Genomic DNA, 21,082 nt, shown 5'->3' on the forward strand with positions numbered 1-21,082 from the left:
TTATTTACCTCGAAATTCTACTTCCAATGTTTAATTAAATTTTCTTTAATTCCTTAAAAGTTATTAACAATTTATAATGAAAAAAATTAGCATTCGGCTGTTTTTAAAAATAGTTTGATATAATTATAATAATATATGTATCCTTTTTGACATTTAAAAATCGTTTGATCCAACAATATTTCCGTTTTAGTGTTTTTTTTTTTAAAATAAAGCTATAGAATGTATAGATTAAATAAAGCTATAATTCTGTATATTTGGAAAAGGATTCTGTATATTTTGATATTTAGATTAAAAGCAATTTACTATAAAAATACTATACAGGACTTTGAATTAGTAAAGAATAAATAAAATGTTAGCACATACACTCACATTTTTAAACCCGCCAATTTTTCTGTTTTTGATAGGCTTAGATTTTACCAAACAATTTAATCACATAGAGCGCGAAAATAAGGATTTTTCCCCAACGCGAAGTAGATACGAAAAATAAAATTCATTGTCATCTGCTAGATTCTTTATTCCACGTGCTTTCATTTTCTTCAGCCGGTTTGTTGTTTCACCCGAAGGTACAAATGTTAGAAAAAATGCAGCTGTCAATGACCAGACCAGACACTCTCTCGGCTAAGCCTTGGCTAACCTTTGGCGAGCGATAGGGGAAATCTTCGAACCGACGTCATCGGTGGGCAGAGTTCTATTTTTAAAGGCGGGAATTTCACTCTGTCAATTCATTCCGTAACCAAGAAAGTCGTCTTAGCGGAACTGGAGCCCCGAGAGGTTTATCTCAGGCGGAAGGAAAATGGAATCAATTATGCTGAACAACGATGTTAGAAACGGAACTTCGGAGGTAAATTAAAATATTTTTTAAATACTTAATAATTTAAATGAATGTAATACTATATTATTAAATCTATTAGTAATTATATTTAAATTGATTTGAAACTATCATTTGCATGCACCGAATTGTTATATATATATATATATATTTTTTTTTTAACAATATTGATATTAATATTTTTCAACTCAATATTTATGTTGTTGCTGTTTTCCAATGTCACTAAGGCTTATTGGTTTATATTAAAGAAAAAAGATTTTTTTTTTATTTATATTTTTAAATAATTTCTTGACTCTGAAAATTTAATGATACATTTCAAAAAGTGTACGACACTTTTATTTTAATGTGATTGTTATTTATAGAAAGTAATTAGAATTATTTCAAATGTTACATTTTCTTATAGCAGTGTAGAATAATTTGATATGTATAGTTTATTTCATATTTAAAAATGGCAATCATTTTCAAAATATTTAAATAGAATTCATTGAACAATTAAACTTAGCAGTTACGATATCATTTTTGAGAATAATTTTGGAATAAAAATAAAAAAAAAAATGTTATGAAAATATTTTATAGATAAAGATTTTTTTTTTAATGTTTTCATTTTCAAAAACAGATGGGAATAATATAATCTATTTATGTTTGTGAAGTCTATAATTGCGATTTTATTTTTCTTTCTTTACTGAAATAGTTCCGCACAAATAGTTATAAAAATTAATATGTGATTAATTTTTATATTTTGTATAATCTGAAGCTATACAATACTTTACTGATCATTTATATTTTTTAGAAAAATTAACAAAATAATTTAATTTGTAAAAATTTTAATTCGAACGCTATTTTAATTATTCAAACTAGAAATAATAAAATGGAGCACTCGAACTAAACAAATCAGATTTTTTATGTACCAATTCTTGAGAAAGAAAGTGAGCATTTCATATTTACTGTAATTTTCATGCATGAATGCTAAAATAGAACAGTTCAAGCACGTGCAAAGCATTTATAATATTCAGATTCAATCCTCATTTCCGCTTTACGCTAAACAGTGTTAAAACTCTTGTTGAAACAATTATTTTCCAGGAATTGTTATTATTATTACTTATTATTTTGAGGTAATTGAAAATTCTGTGAAACTTGATATCAAATAATAAGAATAAAACGCGATTTAAAATATCAATGTCATTTCATTTCAATGTCATCTTTCTACTTTTTTATATCGCATTTAACAAAGATTTTAGTAAAAAAAATTGTTTGAAATTAAAATGCTAGGCAAAATCTATAATGGAATCGATAAGAATAAGATAGAGAAATGTATGACAGATGCTAAAAGATGATTGCCAATAATCTTCACATTCTTTTATCCTTAATGCTGCTTTAAAATTTCCTTTTAACAGGATAATATTTACACACTAGTTGTTTACTAATCTATAAAATGCTTAAGGCAAAGTTCATAGTTAAATAAATCTTGCAAAATGTTCTGTAAAATAGATCGTTGGACCTAAAGTTTTGAAATGTTGAAGATAGTTACTTTTTGTGTATTACTCAAGATTTTAGTTAAATATTAATTCAAAATTAATCAAAATTTTAATATTTTTTTCTGAATAACTTTGAACATCTGACTGCCCAATAAACCATTTTTTTTCTCCACTTTAAAACACAAAAATTAACTTTTCTATGTTCTCAGTTTTACTTCTGTAATATTTTTCACAGATAAATTTTTTCCAAAATATTTTAAGTATATTTCACAATAATAATTTTTTTTTCGCTTTGACAACTGTATTAATAAACATTTTGCAACATTATTAAATACACTTCTAGCATGCACGTTATCAATGATGCATAACTAAGAATGTTTTAAAAACAAAATAAAGAATAGATCTTTAAGATCATCATCATCATATTACATTGTTTAGGCATAGAGATTCGAATCTCCTTTAATTTTATTTTTCTACGTTTTTCTTCTTTTTCTTTTTTTCTTCCTTTAAAAGGAAATAATTACATTGGAAATTTCGATGCAAATTTGTGTAATGTAGTAAATATGCTGTGAAAATGTATCAAGATAAGATTTATCAAATCTTCTTCTTTTTGACGACGTTACTTCGAGACGAAAATAGCTACTATGTCTTTATTTACGTTGGAAAGATGTTTCAATGACTCCACATCTCTATGTAAATAATAGAAAATTAAAATAATATAAAACATTCATTATTGTTCCAAAATGATGCACCTGTTTAAAAATTTAAATAAAAGTTACCAAAGTACAGAGGATTTTCATAGTTATCTTTTTTATTAATTTAATGACTATTCGTAGTTATTTTTTATTAATTTAATGACTATTTTATCAGAGCTTTCTGACTCAAAATTTAGTATGTCTTTTATTGGTGTCAATATTTATTTTAAAAATTTAGTGTTCACGATTGCAACGTTTAAATCTTGATTAAGGAGAATAAAAATCTTATATAAAAGCAAAAGATCTTCTTTTGTTAGTGATCAGTGACTAAACTTGTCAGTGAATTAAGTGAAAAATACAACAAAAAATTGTTATTAGCCAATGTAACAATCACTTTGTGTAAGATTTGTAATGGTTCAGGCAAATATATCCCTGTTTTATTTTCAACTTGTATTCAATTAAACCTATGTTACTCATTTTATTTAATGCTTCATTTCCTTTACTTAATTCCTTAACAAAAGGCCAAGGTTACGTTTTTCCATGTTACAATTACTTGTTTAACCATGCTTACCATAACTATTATAACTGAAGTGCAATAATTTCCTTTTTTATGCTAGACTATCATTAGTAGACGATTTTTAAGATCATCCGAATATGATTTGTCACTTTATGACTAATATTACAGCATTAAGTTAAGTTGCAAAACTAAATTTTCATGCTATTTAGACTTTGTTAAACTTTTCTGTGATATAAAATTATAACAAATACAATTCAACAAAGTATTCCTTAGAATATTATGAAATATTTAGTATTGTATAATATGTAATGATAATTCATAAAATCAATAAAGGGATAGTTTTTTTGAGATTAAAAATTCAATAAATGAAAATAAATATTTACCAACAATTTTCTTAAGGTATATTTAAAATAAAAAAATTCACATTGTGAATCTTCATTTCTCAATTCAATAATGAGTGTTTTTATTCATTTACAAACTCAAATTGCTGAAAATTTTATTTTATACCGTTTCGAGGTATATGCAATTAGATTCTCATTATTTATATAAGGTGCAAAGCAAACTATAGAAAACTGGCAATTTTCTCACTTTTTTTAAACCTACAGCAAAATTATTTCGTAACTCATTCGATAGAAAAATATTATTGCCCATTAACCGCTGGTACATAACAGCCAAGAAAGAGGAGGAAACGAGAGAAAGGTTTAATGATTGTAATTTGTTTGATGATGAAAAGGTTAATGACTTTCTGGAAGGAGTTCGAATTCCGTGTTTTGAGAATCACCACAATGATGAATCTAAAGAAATATGGCGTTCTGATTCCAGAAATGTGAAACGATCACATAAATTTTGCCTATAGAGCTTTTTATATATTTTACAACTTTTAATTTTATTATATTCGATCATATTAAATTCCATGTTATAATATAATCATGGAAATTGACTGATAAAATTATACAGTTTTTTTTGGGAATATTTAAAAGACAAATTATTCTTACAGATAAGAAGTTCCTGTCAAATCAGATTAATTATAGTACTAAGAGAATACTTAATTCTTCAAACTGAAAAGAAGATAAAATTCCAGCTGTAGTTCGATTAATCAAATTTGATATGTTCTAACTTGTTTATTCTTATGCTGATAACAGAAAACAAAAGAGACGCAATAAGAATGTACGTGAAAAAAAGAATACAATAAGACTCGACTATTCTAAATGCAATGAAGACTTTGAAACGGGTAGAAATTTCTACAATTTCAATTGTTTTCATGATTGTAATCTACATAGTCAGTTGATGCATACTTAGACGATTACATAGATAGTTTCAGTCGCCTTTGTAAAACGAAATAGTTTGTACTTGATTAGATTAAATTCGAACAGATTAAGATTAACATCATTATATCTAAAATAGGATTTTAAAGTCATTGATTCATCCACATCTAAGGACATTTACAGTATTGTTTGGAATATATATATATATATATATATATATATATATATATATATATATATATATATATATATATATATATATATATATTAACTCTAATTTCAATTCAATTAATTTTCAAGATTTTATCCTAATTTAGCCTATAGTAACTTTATTCTAAAATATTCTCTTATTTCGTGATCTAATTCCACTGTCTCTACTTAATTAATTCAAGAGAAGCTTTGTTAAATTGTTGAATCAGCTAAAATCTCACTTTCCCACACTGCGCGTGAAGAGGCAAATTCTTTTTTAAAATCTCCCTGTGTTTCCCCTACCTTGTCCACACGTATAACGAAAATCCCTATGGAAATCTCATAATACATTAGCACTGTAAAGAAATATTTTACCTATCAAAATCATAGGTTATATAAGACCAGGGATAAAATGTCCAAGGGTTTTTTTACCTCATTCCTTTTCTGTGTCGTTCTGTGTGCTCATCGCTTGTACATATGCCGGCTTCTTAAAAATGAAATAAAACGACGTCACGAAATTGAAAGTATCTTCACTGTCTTCAAACTGCATGCTTCACAACAAATAATGTATATATATATATATATATATATATATAACAGCAAAATCAAGAGCAGTATTTCAGTCTTACATTTCTATACTACAATGTTAATATCTACATTGTTTGGAATAACAAAGAGATAGTACTTTAGGTTGTCTTTGGTAAATAAAGTAGTTTAAATCTGATTAGATTAGGTACAATGAGATAAGCGTTATACTTTATCTACAGTGAGAATTAGAAACTGTCAGTTTAACTTCTAGAGATATTGGATCATTTAGAGGAGAAACAATTAGTAATCGCAGAAAACATTCAAATAGAAAATGCATATTTTGATTTGCTTGGCGCAACATGGTTAACTTCTTGACTCTTGCCCCTAAAAAAATCGAAACCAACCCAAGTTTTTTTTTCACTTTAAATTCAAGAAATTAAATATATGAAAAGCAAAATTCAGGTCAATGTTTCTGTCAGCTCAGCCTTTGCATCCTACCTAGTTGTTTGTCAAGTTGCCATTCTTTATTTAGAAATTTGATAGAAAAAGGTTAAACAAATTTTCCAAATGAATATTGAAATCAAATTATTATTATTTTTTCTCTTAGTAAAGTTTTGCGGTTCTATTTTATTTTCACATTCAGGATTATGAAAAGACGTTTCGAGGACACGTGGAATCGTAGATTTATTTGTTTTTTGGTTTGTTTCATTTCATTTTAAACATATAGCTAGTGAAAGAAAACTATTTGAGCTTTAGACTTACAGATACAAGTCTAGGGCTAAAGTACGTATCATTTGAAACTCTTTAGTAAAACATCTATCATAGATGTTTTGTTTTTCACTCACTTTACCCTTAGGTCTGCTAAAAATGAGCAATTTGTCAAGATAGTCATTCAAATGTACTCAGGTGTGTAAACAAAGTAATTAAATCAAGGAAAATTCAGTCGAAGTAGATGTATAAAAAAAGAAATATTAATGACAAATATTAATTTGATTAAAAGTGCAACATGATTATTATTAATAGCATACAATCAAATATAAATGTATTGTCATTTTTAATATTTAAGTTATATATATAAGTTATACACATTTTATATACATAATTTTAATATATAGATATTATATTAAAAATATTTAACATAACTATATTTATTTATATATTCATGATTAAATATGATTTATACATTTAGACTTAAAATTTTCGCATTTTACTACCTTGATGCCTTTATTTTACATTAAAATAACCCTTAAGTATATAAGAAGCTGTTTAGAGACTATAAGGGTTCCGAAAATCCCTTTATATCTTTTAAAGTTAGGTAAACATACAGAAACAAATTATTTTTAATATTAAACATGGGGTCAGAAATGAAAAGAGGGGGGGGGGGGAGATACTGTTAAAAAACTTTTCCACAGAGCTAAATAAATGAAAAGGACATAAAATATACAACAGTTATTTAACGAAAGGCAAATTTTTCTTAACACAGCAACTCAGCTTCATGTATATCATGCGAAGCATATATGGCTTCAGAACGGCAGTATTAATTACGACATACAAGTAGGAAAAGATCAAGAAATCAGATATATAGCAATAATTAAAATATTATCCAGAAGGAAAACATATACAAAGAAGAAAGTTTCACATTACCTATGTTTCAAGAGTATTGTTTACATTGGCCTTGATTTCTGCCTTTTATCAGTCTTGCAGAAAGACAGGCGATCATTTAGCCAGAAGGAACAGTTGTCAAATTGCAACCAGAATAGCAAATAGAATCAATTCTACTTGTCATTCGCTTGCCAGTTGCTTCATAATCCGTGACAGCTATTTATTCGTTAGACGACTTATTGCTTTATTGCCACTCATACGATTTTTTAAAATTATTCTGAAGATAAAGATGCAAAGAAGATGTGGCACTGAATAAGGGAAAAGTAGATGACAGCAGCACTGATTGAATGACAAATTTAACGCACTTAACTGTTGAGGAAAACGGTAATTTGCTGTTGTATAATTTATTTAACCAAACTGCGACTGCTGAAGGTTAGATCGGTAGTTGTCAAGCAAGAAATTGCAGATTTTTTTTTTTTTTTTTTTTTTTTTTTTTGTTCAAATACGAAATTTATCGGGCTTATAACATAGTTTGTAAACATTTTTTGTCAATACTTGTCTAAATATACAGTCAATACTCATCAAATAATATTAATTTCATACTGACAAATTGATTTAGATTTAAAATAGATGAAGGTGTAGATTCTATTAATTTAGAAGAAACATTTTTTAATAAATACCTTATTAATTATTACACAGACTTCTTGCTATAAACAACTCTCATTGTCAATAAAAACTAAGAGCATTCATAAAGTCAGGCACTTTAGTGGGGATATATATATATTCATAGAAACATTTTTTAAGTAGGAAAAAAAAAAAAACCTATATATTTGAAGCAATATATAAAATTTTTCCCTCAATACTTCTGAATTTTTATCTTGATGAAAAAGAAATTGGATCTTATTATGAAATGTACTGAGAATAAAAATTGCATTTAATTATTTTCTTTGGAATTATGATTTAATAATCATTCATAACTTTTAAGATAGAGTTAAGATAAATAATAATAATTAGTTTAAGAAAATTGCAATCTCTTCTCAGTTTCCTTTGACCCAATCGTGTTTGGCGGACATTGTCCTCAGTTTTCTCTCGTTCAAGTAACATATTCGAGAATTTCCTCATCATTAAAAGATAAATTGGATTTTTTGAATATTTCTTCTCAATTCAAGGACTAAATTTGCAATTTAGTCTGTCGGTTTTCTGACTATTTCTTCTTTTTGCTAGTTCATTTAATTCCATTTGTGAGAGATTTATTGTAGGTTGTTTCAATTTTCAATATAAACAAGTAATATACATATAATTTAAAATATTAAAAATAAAATAGTTAAACAATAAATTTAATAAAAATTTAAAAATAATATTTAATATAAAATACAACAATAATAATAAATAATATAATAAATTTAAAAATAATAAAAATAAATTTTTAAAAATTTCATAGTTTGTATAAGAATATAGATCTATTCAAGTTCTTGAATTTAAAAATATAAACTAAAATTCCTACTCTTGGAGCGAAAAGATATTGAAAAGTGTTATATAATATTTAAAAAAAAAACATTCACAATATTATATTGTACAATAATCCACGGTCATGTGGAATTCATTCATTTGTGAAAATTAAGCAAATTTATTTTTTACTGTACCTTCCATGCTGCAAATCAAAATAAAAAAAAAATAAAAAAACTTTTCAAATGAAACATGTATGAGGAAAAAAATAATAATCCTTAAATTCTCCCGAGTGTCGCTTTTATTTCTCTAGACTTGGCGAATATTTTTAGTAAATTTTAAAATCCAATAAAAATTGCTTTTCATCAGTTCTTTACAAAATATTCCAAAGCTACTGATATAAAATCGAAGTATTTATCAACGTTAAAAGGATTTGAGTGGCATATAAAAGTTATTGATTATATCAGAAGTTACACTGGAATAAGTTTAATTAACAATAATTACAAATTTAGGAATTTAGAAGTAAAGGAACATTTCTTCCCTAAAAGATAAAAGATATGTGTTGATATGATAGACATAAAGATAGAGAAGATTTTTTTTTTTTTTTAAATCGGTAACGGGTCACAAGCAGCATAACTTCCACCATATGTTACACAAGACTATAAATTTTGAATAAAATAAATGTAAAGTTATAAAAAAGGAAATAAATAAATAAAGTAAAAGTGTAAATAAGGCAAAATAGAAAATAAATAAAGAATAAAAAAGGAAGAAGAAACTAGTATGCATCGCAAAGAAAGTTCAATTTTAAATCTAGAGAAATAATTCTGATTGACGCTAACGCACCGAAACAAATAGTCTCTAGATTTCGTTTATCAGTTCTTTTTTGTCAAGAACTTCAGAGAGGAAAAAAAAAATCATTCCACATTTTATATTACAGCCGATCTACTAAGAGAAAAATGAAGTGGTTTAGACAATAATATGGACATATATGTATATAAATGAAATAGTTATTTTTCACCAACAAATTGTTATGGTAAAGCGCATTAGTTGTTTCATCATGTAAGTTTTTGTATAAAATCATATATTAATATCGAATGTAATTTTTTTTGTATTATCATGTGAGAATATGATGTTATTTTGTTTAGGGGGTTTTGAAGCTCGAAATCGCGTAGGCAATGAATTAAGCATAAATGGCAGTTTTCATCATCATCTTTTAATCGCATATGTTTTTTTACCTGCTTTTACCAGTATTGCATTATTATTATGTATGTTTCTTTGAAAGTAGATGCGTTTTTAAAAGGTTGACCTGCTTTTACCTGTATTGCTTTCTTATTACGCATGCTTCTTTGACAGCAGGTGAGCTTTTAAAAGGTTTACATAGAACTATGACATCATAACTGTTATTTCATCTCAAAATCGGTCGAGCTCCAAAACTTTGTTTGTCAGCTAGAAAAATTGAAAATGAAAGTTTAAAAAATTTATCATTATATATATATAGAGAGAGGGGGATAGAGACCGATAGAGAAGTCCCGTGATTGTTTCAAACCGGTTTAAACTGGTTAATAACTTAAATTAATTGAGACAAATAATGACTTAAAAATAATATTGTTCTCACACGATAACTTGAAATTTGCGATCGTACATTTCATTTTCATTTTTTATTTTCTCCTGATTTTTTTTTTTGTATCTTTTTTAATTATGGCGAAATCTCAATGCTAATGTATCGTTCTGTCTGAATCTGATATATTCCAATATATTTCGATATTAAGTAATAATAAAGCTAATATTCACGACAACATCACTGTAAATTATAAGAGAAAATATTTTTAAAGATATTAAACCATTCATAGTGATTTATTTAGAATACAAAGTGAAACGAATAACGAATTTAATAGAACTTTTTTCGAAAGAAAATTGAAGCCAAAGCAATTTTCTTCAAACTAAAAAAAAAAAAAAAAAAAAAAAGATGTTTACTTAAATTTCTATCTATTGTAAAAAGAATAAAAAGAATATATAAAATATCGCAATGTATCCAATAATAAGAATTGTATTTTGTTATTATGTTCTGCCATGTTTAATGAAGAAAAAAGAAATATATATGACTTCTCCAAAAAAAAATAAAATATTGTAACAAAAGTTTTGTAATTATCAGTTCGTGTTGTTAAATTATTTAAAAAGTTGGAATTCCAAAATTTATTTGTTTTGTTTGAAATATAAACATAATAAAATATTCAAATGATATGAAATTTCAATAAAAAATTGACTTATCGCAATATATCGCGTGCAATTCAAAGAAGAAGTTTTTCACACTTCGAAATAAAATTCTTCAGCATGTCGTTTTGAAGTGATCAATGAACTCTGGAGCGATGACTAAAGAAAAAATGAAGCACCAACATTCTTAACGTTGTTTATTCTCTTAAAACAAGACTCTATATAACGTGAAGTGTCAATGTCATGATCACAACAACAACAACAAAAAAAAAAAATCTTTAAAAAATTGATAGCATGTGAAGATAATATATCCCTAATTTTAATACAAATCTGCAATTAAATTGATAAATAGATTGCCGAATTCCAGCCATCAAGCTACTTTACATCTATTTCCACCTGCACGTAAACAGGCAGACAGAAGGATTCTTTTTTATACAAATTTCGTCTTAAATTTGATGCAGCTCTACTTTTTTTGACTCCCTAACAAACCAAATTTTATCTAGTTATAATTATCGTGTTCACAGATAGACAAACATAGTGCCTAAAAATTTTTTTCCAACTCCTGGAAATCTAAATACTGAAACTTTTTTTTCAAATCATTAGATGATTTTCTTTAACGATTATTGAGTTTTCTTTTACTATACATCGTATACGAGAAATAAAAAATACTTAGGTATCTAATTTTTTTTTTACAAAGTTCAATTTCAGAAACTTATTATTATATTCAGCAAGATCTTTTAGTGTCCCCTTCCCTCTCCTTATCTTGAGTAGTCATTATTCATGTAAATATTTTTTTTCTGGTAACGAAAAAAAGTTTGTAGAGTTTTTATATCTCGCATATTAATCATATTAATATAAAATGTAGATAAACAAGAAAAAATAAATTTAAAAAATTCATCTCTATCTATGCATAAATAATAAATTCATACGAATGAGTGATAATTATTTGATTAAGTCAAGATTCCGTTCGTAATCAAATTCGTGACTTTCACTTCCAGAAGCCAAGAGGCGAGGTTCATAACAAACAAGTAAATAAATCTATATTTGTGTGAGCAGTCTTCAAGGCAAGAAGGTAGTCTTCTCGTCAAGGGCGCCCAGAAAAAGAAAGTGCTGGAAAATTTCACCTATATACCCCGAGTCTTCCTTTCAAACTAGTTTTTGCAACAAAAGAAATAACATGTCTCATCCTTTTATAATTTTCCCCCTTTAGCTATTTTTATATTAATTTAATTCTACCTTCTCTAACCTGAAAAATACTGACATTGATTTTGTGACGCCGAAAAAGAACAACGTTATTGTCGACGAGCTTCATTTTGTTTTCACGACAAGTTTTCCTCGGCGAGAAATTCGCTGCCTGTTGCCATCATCACGTGCAGAATCCACGTGATGCCAAATACTCTACGCAAACTATTTTTTCACGCAAAGCATTTCTTTATAATGTGTTTCGAGAAAAATCAAGTGCAGTTTTATTTCATAGTCCTCAGGCACTTCTAGAACATGACTCGGAAGATTACTATTTATTGCGATGTCTTAGGTTTAAAACGTGTGAAAGCCACCTTTCACTGACCTTTCGTAGCTGTATTATGATGGCAAATGCAAAATCATAGTATTTTTTTCGAATCTTTTTGATTTAAGATTTCATCTTTTCATTCGAAAAATATCTGGGAACATATATCATGGAATGTCAAATTTCATCGCCTGTAATTATCAATGAATAATTTACATCGAACTAGATATTTTTTTAAAAAATAATTCATTATTGTCTTTTCACACGACTATTGTTCGGTAAATATCATAATCTAAATCTGTTAATAGACATTTAGCAGACGATTCCTATTCAGACATTTTGTAACTGCTACCATTTTTATTTTGTTAAAATATTATTAAAAAGTAAAAGCAAACGATTTTTTCTTTGATAAACATATTTTGTTAATATTATTTCGTTTATTTTTTTGTATAATAGCTGATGATCAATTGTAAACCTTCTGGAATCTGGCAATGTTTGTAAGATACGTTGTTATGTTGAAAGAATAAACAAGCCGATGGAATTCTAAATTGCTTGGAGTATTATTTTAGTTTTAAGAATTTAAGATGCTCAGCAAGCTATAGTTTGAAGCTTAAGAAAACGGGTAGTTTTCTAGAAAGCATGCAAAAACTATGATATTTTCAGAGTAAAAAAAAAAAAAAAAAGACTAGAAAAGGATAAATGGTCATAAGAATTTGTTGCTGCGTCAAATAAAAATTCTTGAAATCGTCATCTGACATGAAACAAGTTCAGTCACGGTTGACGTAAATGAAATATAACTTCTTTTCAAGGCCTTTGGTTTCGAATGTCTTGAGCGTAGATGAGAGTATTTCCTATTTGCAAGGAATATATGAAAAGGCTATAAAAATCAATTATAACATACAATAAAACCAGAACATAGAAAGATATAATTACAAAAATGTATATTTAAACAAACTGCCAAATATATGCAAAAATTATGCCAATTTTTCAAATTTGATATTAATTTCTGTATGCGAGTTACACAAATGTTAAATATTAAGTTATATTATTACTAAATAATTTTGCTATTATTATTACTACTAGATATCTGTTTTTGTCATAAGGGTAACGATTCAAAACTGATCGTTCTTGCAATAAGCAGCGGAAGTTCTCAACATGCAATAAATAAAGATAAAACCTTGGATAGCAAAATTAATGCTTTAAATATATTTTAAAATTATAATTTTGGTTGTGCTTTTTCAAACAAGTTTTTTAATATATTATTCGATAATTCATTATATAAAGTATTCTATAAACGATATTAAATTCTATAAACAAGAGTAAAAAATGCATCGATTGAGAAATAAAAAAAAACAATCAATAAATAACAAACCCTATGATAGAATAACGGAGTTTTTTTTTTTTTAATCCTTAAAAACTTGTCTGCTGTCTTCAATATAAAAATACAAAACACAAGTGCATTCTTAAAGGACATCTGAGATAGAGCCAATCTTGAAATGGGACCCATTTTTGATTTTTAAATCCCTAAGTACAATTTAACAAGGTGCCAAAATAAATACGCATCTATTTCAGGTAAACTGGAAAAACAAAATAGAAATTTTGATGGAAAATTTCTATAATCAATATGATTTTGTTTTACCTCATAACTGTCCAAAATAAAGATTTTTCTATTAATCTTTTTTTTTTTTTTTACCTCAAGAAACAAAACAACTATCTAAAATCCTTCAGATAATTGTTTTTTTATGATAATACGAAAAATATTCATAGAAAGCTATTGTCTGTAAATGCATTCATTCATGGACTGAAAATTAAAAATTCTGAACATTATATCACATTGTCTCTTGGCTAATGTGAAATAATTGCTGCTTATCAAAAAATAATTGATAGTAAGAAACACTTTCAAGAATTAAGATTAAATCAACTCTTGAAAGATACCAAAACAAAAGACTTCGTGTTTTGTCTCTCTCTCTCTCTCTCTAATAAGTCAACAAGACAGGTATTTTAAAGGTCGCTCAGTTTCAAACTGCGGTCATTAAAAATAAAACCCTGTGGTCATCTTTGCTTGACCTCATGCTCTGATATTTCTGGTTGAAGGCCACGGAAAGTGGCAAGAAGCTGAACGATTTCACTCCTAACCTTGACGATAGGTATCTCATTTGGTGCACCATTTGTTTGGGTCGCGTGAATGGAACCTTTCGTTAGTTTATTCTTCGCCTGTCTGCTGGCGTGGCCATGGAGAAACGACGGTACATTGAGGCAAATTGAAAACGTTTACATTTTTAAAACGTCTGATAAATTATCGTTTTGGCCTTCTACAAAGAAGAAAAACAAAACTTTTATTTGCAGGCACATAATTATGAAAAAATTAGCAAATTGAGAATGACAAAAAGTACTTTAAGATTATATTTGATTTCTATAAACCATTGTCCCGTTTTGTAAGCTACAAGAAAATTTGCGAGTTCGGATCTCGTATTTGTAAGCTGTAATAGAATGACGAAAGCCTCCTCAGGTAGCATAATCATTGTGATCTTTAAACATTGGATTCGAATTGAGCATTTATTAATAATGACCTATAGAGTTTAGTTACATTAACATCCCCTTTTGAAACAATATTAGGATAGGATGTGTAAATTTTGAATCGTTGTCTGATAATGAAGGCTATACTTATGGTGGTTTGATTTTTCTGTCACAAGAGCCTCGAATAGTATAAGCTGCACCGAAAACTAAGGTTATGTGTTAGAATTAAATGCCAGAATGTATTGATATTGAAAATCTAAGTACAAGATGCAAGAGGACTCATCTCTAGCAATGCTATAAGAACTAGAGATGCATAATTCACGATTTTTTGAATAACAAATAATATTGCTATTGTTATTTTTAAATATGCGTTCCAAATATCTGTTATTTCAATCATATTATTAATTAAAAATTATTACTTAATATTAAATACAAAATTTATTACTTAATATTAAATATAAAATTTATTAATTGTAATTAATACTTAATTTACTAATTTAATTAACGTGTGATTGAATTAATTTATCTGTTCCAGCTTACTTCTTAAATTTTATTTTTTTCTCAAAACTATTTATTTAATTTATTTATTAGAGTGAACCATTTTCTGGAAAAGATGTGTTAAAAATATATGTAATTTCTTTAAAATGTTTACTTTAGTCGTATATTCTACCAATAGATGGCGCCAGCAGTAAACAGAGTACAAGTAATCAAAGTCAATCATGTCACGAGCAATTAAAAATGATCTGTATGGAATAGTGCATCATCAAATACGAATATCGGTCACTCCCGTAAAGTGGAGCGGTGACTTCGCACTTTCCAGTGAAGCCTCGCACTTTCCGGTGAAATGACCGCTCCGATAAATTTCAGTGATATGCAATTCAATGATACGATACGATAATTCCAATAACCGGTCCGCTCACTTTTCAATCCAATCACCGATTTCTTTCGAGAGCTTCCATTGGACAGATCGTACCGATTGCTACTTCCCAGTGAAGTCACCGCTCCGGCAAATTTCGGTGATATCGTATCGATTGTTACTTTCTATCGTGATCCAAAACCTGTAATCGAAATATCATCAGTAAGATCGTATCAAGGATTTGAATCACACCCCTCTTTGAAAAGTATTTATCACTTGTATTTGTGACTTTTTGATATTGGTTACGTAATAATCGCTCTTAAAATATTCGTCATCTCTAATAAGAGCATGGATTTGAAAAGATAAAATCAGAGCAAATTAGAATGAAATATTATGGAAAGAACTGATGTATTTTGCACTTTAGAAATAAGAAATTAAAAATGGTTTCCTATCGTTAAAAAAGTTAAGTAAAACTATTTCGATAAGGACGACATCTGAATAGGCTTGCTTTATTGATGTTGATTTTGAATAAGTACCAGAGCCACATGTGAGCGGATCTTTATTGGAATCGAATTTCGAACCTGAAACTCTCTTGTTTCGAAACCAAGACCAGTTGACCACGGCAGCCTCTACACCTACACCATAGATACATGGTAATGATGATTAAGAGAAGAAAGTTATTTGAGATGTCTGAGCGCTGCCTTTGTCTGCCTTATTTCAAATTATCTTGATTCCAACTTGATCATCTACCATGATATCGCGAGCCACAATGGTTAAGTGGCAAGATCTCGATCCAGAGTTCGAAGTTTGAAACCCGATTCCAATAAAAATACTTAGAATTTGCGGACTTGATGCATGTTAAATCTTACGTCGTGGACCGAACGTTTTTCCATTAGTGTGGGACAGAAAGTAGGTGAAGAGGTGCCAGCTCCAATGACGTCTTCGTCCTCTGACTAGTATTCAAAATTGTGAAGGTCCGTCCCAAAATAGTGTTGCTTTCAAACTGGGCGTTAATATAATTGTACTAAAACCGTTAATATAATTTACTATAACCGTGAAATTGTATTCAAAATTCTTAGTCCCTCTAATCATCAAAACGAGAATCTCTATTCATGCCATCTTGAATTGTTTGAGAAAAAAAGATTATCTTTCAATGTACAAATGTCCGAATCACCATTTTTGTTTTGGTTATTGACGTCTAAAAAAAAGGAAAAAAATTATTTTATACAATTTATACAAAAACACCAACATATGTTAATAATAAAAGAATTGATTGTTTCCTAAAGATGCATATTTACAGTTGTTAAATAGAAATAAGTTTTATTCATAACGGATATTAACAAGTATGGAAGTCTTCGGAAAATACATTTATTGTGCATATTTCCATGCGAGTGCTATAGTTAAAGCAATATCCCCTCACCATTTTTAATACGATAATGTTTATAGGCTCACATACCAACTGTAAAATGCATCATGTGGCATGCATGATTAAAAATCGAGATAAACGCTCTTCAAAATAAATTGTCGAACGTAATCTTTTGCAATCTTGGTAGGAAATTGCATATTGAATATAAACACTCTCTATGGAAGAGCTCAAAAGTTTAATGTAAAATTACTCAAAATTTTGATGCTTTTCCTCAATAATTTAGAAGCATAACCACCCAAAGAATTTTTAATACCCCTCCCAATTTTATAAAATAAACTTTTCATTGATAATTTAGTTTCCTTAGAATTTTTCTTTTATGTTAACAATTTTTAGGAACCTTTTGATATATATTTAACAATATTTTTCGTTGCCTTAGCTATATTGTTTATATGCACGCCTATTGCGTCGACATTATATGCCTTTTTTGTGTGTTCACGTTATCTTTGCTATAATTAAGTTTTTTTTTTTTTTTTTTTTTTTTTTTCAATTCATTACTATTCTTGCTATGTCTCAGACTACATATAGGCTGGGATTTTCTTTAAGCTTCTTTTTTTCTCTATTTCATTTAACTTTTGTGAAAGTTGAAGCAACTGAATTAACGTCATTGGAATAATAGCAGCAGTTGCGATAAAAAGAAGAGAAAAAATGTATATCTTTTCTTCGGTGATCTTTTTTTCAGCGTCATTTCTGTATGATGGTACTGTAATTGAATTTATATTGCTTTCTGATAGGAATTTCTTTCATCCTGCAATGACGTCAAATCGTGATTGCTGAACATTATTGCATCAATCAAATTGTCATCAATCAAATCAAATCATCAATCATTATTGCATCAGACAAATAATTTTAATGAATAAATATTTATCAAATGATTTATTTTCCATAAATTATTGAATAGCATATGTGCAAAATTTTATTAATCGCGCCATTTAGCCTATTTTCAAGTGATAAAATTTCATATACAAGTGATGAACTAGGTTAGTTTTAATCAAATCCTTTTCTTTTTATTAATGCAAGTTTATTGCTATTTTAAGTTATTTCGAAACGAAATGTGTATATAGAGAATCTTTTGATATTTTTGTAGATAATTGTTTGATGATTAGGAGGTTACCTAAAAAAATTGTATTATAGCATATAAAATTTTCAAGAAAAACAAATATTTCATATTTAGATTCGTTTCGGAACAATACAATAAAATAATTGGAACAATCAACCAAAAGAAGAATGCCTCATCCAATTATCAACTATGAATAAATTCATATAACCGACGAAATATCTCGTCTTTCAGATACTTCCAATTACAGATTTTTGTGGGCTAAAATTTATCTCTTATGCCAGGTAAAGGTCTTAAAAGTATTCTTCAGATATGTATTAGAAAGTTCAACCTATCCAAACTGGCATAAGAGACAAATTTTAGCCCACAAAAAGCTGTAATTGGAAGTATCTGAAAGACGAGATATTTCGTCGGTAGCGTTGAAAGTGTTAAAAGACAAAAATTGTTAATGTATTTTTTACTGTCCAGAAATTTTCTGAAATAAAGAAGAATCAATTCAGTGACAAACAGCTTTCAATTCCTCTCCGATATTCTTTTAGAAGAAGAAGAATTACTCTTTGAATACATAAATCTCTTTCGAAAGTTTTGATTACTTCTTTAAGTATAAAGAATCAAAAAGCTTTTAAAATATTTAATTAAAAAGTCAGTTTTGTTTTGAAAAACTTCTCTTCTTTAAAAACATACCGCATGTGATGTGCCATTACAAATTTTAATCTCTTTGTTGATGAGCTGTCCTTGGCATCTAACCTGGATTCAAAACTGTATAAAGTCCATCACTAGCACTCCATGGTGCATTTTTAATTCAAATGATTCTTTATCAATCAATCAAAAGAATATAAACCAAATCAGTCAATCATCAGTTGTCATGGAGCTACAAGAATAATGCATCCTGCTGGGAAGAGAGGGAGAGAGAAAAAAAAAAGAATGCAATGAACTGTTCAGAACCAAGGTCATTCTGGACAACGGTATTTACCTTGATAGGAATCGTTGAGTTGTACTTAGAAATTTGTGGTTCATAGGCCGTTATCGTAGTGGTGTTATCGACGGGAACTTCCAAAGAAGAAAGTTGCCTATGGTGTAATCACTAAACAGGGACCATTATGAATGGAAATACTTTGCGGTTGCGAGTAGAGCGTGACGATTACAGATAACCAACTAATTGGATCATGAATTAAAAGACCAGAAATGTTGACCTTCGCTTAGCCCATTGGATTGTTTTCTTCGTGACATGTGCCCTTTCGTCAAATGATTGTTGTGTTGAGTATGAAGGTTTTATTGGATAATCCACCACAGTTTAGAATTTAAACTTAGCTTTATTTTTACTTCGGACCTCCTGTTGAATCGACCACTACAGAATAAGCGACGGAAATTGCTATTGCTGTGATTTATCGGATAGTTGATTAAGACAGCACCAATGGTAAGTTTTATTTTGTTTAAAATTGAAGTTATCCTCTCTGAAATTAATGGCGTCAAAGCAAGTTTTTGACTTAATAATTTTAGCGAAGAAATTACGAGTTGAATAAAAATATCTTTACTGATATCCGTGTTGCCTGGGTTATGATGGGTTGAACGAAACGAAACGAAACGATTGTTGATATTAATAATTTTTGTATTCATAACCGATATTGGGTCAGTTTTTAATTTCTTTACCATGTGGATTATAAATTTAATGTAGTGATTATTTAAGTTTATCAGATGTTTAGTTTTGATTAATGTAATATTTGAAATAATAAAAAGCCTTCTATTATTTCCATTTCTTTTACATTTGTAACGATAATGTTATGATTTACTCGCAATGTTTTGAGATACTATTGAGCTTAAAATGTGTCTATCTTTTGTTAAAGTTTCGATCTTTTTTTATTGCATTGCAAGTATATAAATTTGAGGGGGGGGAAGCCAAAATTACTTGTTATGACATGCATATTTCAATAAAAAACAAATCTCTGGTTTGAATTCAATTTTCTCATTAGGATTTAAATTCTCATGCCCAAACATTCAAGAACAGCTTTATTTTGATCCCAGTTTTTTACATATGCATTTCCATAATTTAAATATTTTAGTTCTTTTATAACCCAATATTTTTCTTTGAAAATTTTGAATTTTTCTTAAAATGTTCTTTTGGCATTGCGATAGTTCTGCTCGAATTAAAATAGCAAACTGTATACTATAATTACTTTTATCTTTGTTGAATATATACATCCAAAGAACAAACTGCAAAGAAAAACTCGAAATTGAAAATTTTAGCAGAATTTTATATAAATTCGTCATAAATCGATAAATATCCAGTAAAATATAGTTACATCTTTATGTTCATTATATTTTACAGTTGAAAATGTTAAAATTACAGCTATATACATATATATTGTGTTTGTTAAAGAAGATTTTTCAGAAGTTTAATAAAGCTAATGAAATAATGGTAGTATGGTTAGTAAATCCTTATTGAATATATATTTTATTTGGAATTTAATCAGCTTCTGAAAATGCAAATGACTCCGGAATTGATTGGAGATTAAAAAAAATGCGTTATTAATTTCAAAAAAAGCAAAAAAATTAATTTATTTTATAGTATTTGAAAAATTTTACGTATGTATATGTATAAAGGCTATAACTTTCAAATTCTGCAAAATGCATCCATTTCAAAGTACATCGAAAATTCTTACAATTCAGCATCTAACATAAATTAATTGTAGACTCTAACCATACTGCCTATTTTGCATAATTTGTAAGATAGTCATTTCCAAAAAAAAAAAAAAAAAATTACTAACCTTCAGAACATTAAAAAGTGAGTATCAAAATATCAATTCATAATTTCTTGCTGCAACATTTTATGAATTGAAACCATGTTATCCTTTTCTTATAATTATATTTGCATATCCATATATTTTCTCATTAGAACTTTTTCTTACTTGTATATTTCTGCATTATACGATTGAAATCATTTTCTTATGAACCTTCATTTATATGG

The 21,082-nt window shown here is 27.8% G+C and overlaps 1 protein-coding gene across 2 annotated transcripts in view; it reads left to right on the top strand.

The window, feature by feature from the left end:
* The first annotated feature begins 684 nt into the window (after positions 1–684).
* LOC129962748 (uncharacterized) overlaps positions 685–21,082 on the top strand; it is a 34,271-nt gene continuing 13,873 nt past the window's right edge. Inside the window, exon 1 of one of the 2 annotated variants that reach the window (XM_056076731.1) lies at positions 685–841. In XM_056076731.1, coding sequence (XP_055932706.1) covers positions 794–841 — 48 coding nt within the window. In that variant the 5' untranslated portion in view covers positions 685–793. Of the gene's footprint in view, positions 842–19,007; positions 19,535–21,082 lie in introns of those variants that run through there. The other variant, XM_056076732.1, reaches the window with a different exon arrangement.

This window comes from Argiope bruennichi, chromosome 3 (genome assembly GCF_947563725.1).
Source record: "Argiope bruennichi chromosome 3, qqArgBrue1.1, whole genome shotgun sequence".
Classification (NCBI taxonomy): domain Eukaryota; kingdom Metazoa; phylum Arthropoda; class Arachnida; order Araneae; family Araneidae; genus Argiope; species Argiope bruennichi.